Consider the following 3,459-nt stretch of genomic DNA (forward strand, 5'->3'; position numbering starts at 1 on the left):
GTCAATTATCAGAAGAATTGGAAATGAGAGATCAAAAAGAAGTTGATAATTTAAATTTAATGGCAGAGAATTCAAGATTAAAAAAAGAATTGGAAGATGCAAAATCAAGAAATAATTTATTAAGAAAGTTGAGAGAAGAATTAGAACGTGAAAAAAGTGAAAAAAAGGAATTGAAATTATTAATTAAAAGGTGTAATGATAGATTGAAATCATTGGATGATCAATTGGATTTAATTAATGATTTACAACCTTGGGTTGATGATAATCCTCCAAGTGGTAATCATGATTTACAATCGTTGATTGAAGAAACTCTTGGTGTTGGTGGTAGTTTATCAAATAGAAAGAAATCAAATTCTTCACTTGGTATATCAAAAGTTCGTGGTTATGATACTGCTCCAACAACTCCAACCAATACAATCTTATCTTCTTCAACTACGAATATACCTTCAATTACAAATGCAATGATTAATCATAATAATATTAATGTTAATATTTGTGCTATTAATGGAAGTAAAGATACTACTAGTAGTAGTACTTTAATATCTGCAACTTCAACACCAACAATATCAATCGTTGATAATTGCACAACCGCTACATCTTCATTACAACCATCACCACAACCAAATTCTCAATCTGTAAATTTAAATCATTCAACAAATTATATTCCACATTTAGATGTTTCTTGTGATAGTAATAATAGTAGTACTACAAGTAGTTTTTATAATAATCAAAATAATTTAAATTCAAATAACAATATAAAGAAATCATCAACAAATCAAAGTATATCTGAAAGTTTAATGTCTGAAATTTCTGAGGCTGATGAAAGTAAATCTGGTAGTAATATTTCAATTAGTAGTGCCACAATTCATTCAAATAGTGGTGGTAATAATAATAATAATAATAATAATAATAATAATAGCGGCAGCAATGGTAAAGGTTCAAATTCAACATCAGGTCTAAGTAGAAAAAATTCAACAACTTCTGAAATGTCAATGGCTGACCCAACAAATTATGAAAATCAAAATTTAATAATTCAAACTGTTGTAGAAGGTGGTGAAATTTTAGATGATTCTGCTTGTGATTTATTGGAATTCTTAAAAGAAGTTGCATCAAAACAAGAATTACAAAAATCTAAAGAAAGACAAAGACTTCAAGAAGAAAAAGAAAATAAAGCCAAAAATTCTGTATTCTTTAAATTCTCCTCAAAATTCTCTTCAAAAAGGAGATCCAAAGATGGAAAAAATCAACCACTCTCTCCACCATTATCATCACAAAATAGTCAACAAGAAAAAGATTCTCCAAATTCTGGTGCAGCATTATCTTTAAATAATTAATTTAAAAAAAAAAAAAAAAAAAAAAAAGAAAAACAATTAAAAACAATTAAAAACTTGTACATATAATATTATATATATATTTTTTTTTATGCACTGTATAACAAAGAAAAAAAAGAATAAATAATTTAAAAAAAAAAATAAAAAAAAATATATCTTTCCAGTTGATTCAAAAATAGTTTTTTTTTGCCTTTAATGTCCAAACTCTGATTAATCAAAAAAAAAAATATAGTTTTTTTTTTTTTTTTTATTAGGTTTTTAATAAAAATTATTAATATTTCAGACCTAGATTCAGATGTTTATCATTAAAAAAATGGTTGCTTAGATTTTTAATTTTTTAAAAAATAAATAATTAAATTTTTTTTTTTTTTTGATAAAATACACCACCTGGCTTTTTAATGATATAAAAAAGACAGTTGACGAAGGTTTCTTTGAATGTAAGGAAATGTTAGATTTGCTGTAAGGTCAACTTTAATGTTTCTCACATTTTCTTAAAATGATATAAACATATAAAATTGAAAACATTAAAATTAAAAATAGAATTATGGGATCCAATCCTCCTAAATTCTTTTAAATTAATAAAAATAATTAATTTTGTTTGAAAATTCTTTTTTTTTTTTTTCTTTTTTTTTCTCAATTTTTTTTTTTTTTCCCAAAAACCCATAAAAAGTTTTAGTCAAATACCAATCCCATTTTTAAATTTTAATTAAATATATTTTCAATGGGCATATCAGGACATCGAGTTTAAAACCTATTCAGACTCCAGAATACAAATTAATTTGAGCGGCAACGTTCATATCAATCTACACTTAACAAATCATCAGATGGTTAAAAAAATGCTGAGAAGTAACAGCATTAAAAAAAAACATTTAGACCACAGTTGAGAGTCTTAAAATCCCAACCAGTTAGTAGAGACTAAAAATCTACAAACAATAAACTCGATCTGATAACTGAAATGTCTTTTTTTTTTTATTATTTTTTTTTTATAATGGTAATAGAAATGGAAATGGTAATGTGACATCCCTATTTACATCAACAAAAACTATATCATATCTACAGAAACCTACTTGCAATAAAAGAAGTTCAAGAAGAAAAAAAATAAATATAAAAATAAAAGTGTGATAATAATTTTATTGATAATAATAAATAATATGTACATCATATTATTATAAATAATATTTACTAATTTATTTTTTTAATATATATTTTAAATTAAAAATTTTTTTTTTTTGAAATGTGAATGCAATCACAAAACAATTAAGTTGATCCTACAGCAATTCTATCACTATACATACAAAAGAAACCTTCGTCGACTCTCTTTTTTTTTTTTTTTCTTTCAATTAATATTATTTCAAGTCTAACTTTAAATTTTTAGATTTACAAAATGCAAATTGGTAATTATTGATGAGAACAATCCTATTTTTTGGTAAAAAAAAAAAAAAAAAAAAAAAAAAAAAAAAAAAAAAAATTCTTGACAATTTAACAAGAAATTAAAAAAAAGAGTTTTTTTTTTTATTAGTTAATACTATCCCACAAAATTATTTTTTATTTAAAATTTCTTAAATAATTAATTTTTACAATCTTTATTTAAATGTGTAAACATTTATGTTGACCTTACAGCAAATCTTACAGTTCCTTCATTCTAAGAAAACCCTCCGTCAACTGTCTTTTTTTTAATTAATTATTTATTTTTTATTACCATCATTAAAACTTTTGGAAACAAAAAATCAAATTGTTAAGATACACGTGAAAAGTAATTCATCCTTTTCTATCCTTAATCTCGGTCAATTTTAACCAATCTTTCAAAAAAAATCACCAATCCACCACGATCTACAGATCTAACTTACCAAATCGCCGATTCAAAGGAATCCCATCGAGATGAATTCCTACGCAGACGCGGCTAAAATGGCCAACCCCTCCACCCATATGGACGAGGCATCAGAGAACTTCATTAAGGAATTCTCCACAAAAACAGCAGAGATAAAGGAGACCTACCCCAAATTATCAATAGGCCTCAAAGACATCTCCAAATACTGCGAGACCATATTGAACATGACTGCTCTCTCAACCTACGAGAAAAACAACGGATTCTACCCAATTACACTCGAATTCCCCAAAATGGATCTCA

The 3,459-nt window shown here is 25.2% G+C and overlaps 1 protein-coding gene and 2 non-coding genes across 3 annotated transcripts in view; 2 read left to right on the forward strand and 1 right to left on the reverse strand.

Annotated features, from left to right (window-relative positions):
* DDB_G0284177 (Ras GTPase activation domain-containing protein) overlaps window positions 1-1,334 on the forward strand; it is a gene marked incomplete at both ends in the record, with an annotated part of 3,462 nt that extends 2,128 nt beyond the window's left edge. The window contains one exon of the mRNA XM_633619.1: window positions 1-1,334. This exon is cut by the window's left edge and continues 1,229 nt beyond it. Coding sequence (XP_638711.1) covers window positions 1-1,334 — 1,334 coding nt within the window.
* A 410-nt stretch (window positions 1,335-1,744) lies between these two features.
* On the reverse strand, window positions 1,745-1,801 carry r23C. Its single transcript has one exon.
* A 1,137-nt stretch (window positions 1,802-2,938) lies between these two features.
* On the forward strand, window positions 2,939-2,996 carry r24A. Its single transcript has one exon.
* The last annotated feature ends 463 nt before the right edge of the window (window positions 2,997-3,459 follow it).

Source organism: Dictyostelium discoideum (genome assembly GCF_000004695.1).
Source record: "Dictyostelium discoideum AX4 chromosome 4 chromosome, whole genome shotgun sequence".
Taxonomy (NCBI): domain Eukaryota; phylum Evosea; class Eumycetozoa; order Dictyosteliales; family Dictyosteliaceae; genus Dictyostelium; species Dictyostelium discoideum.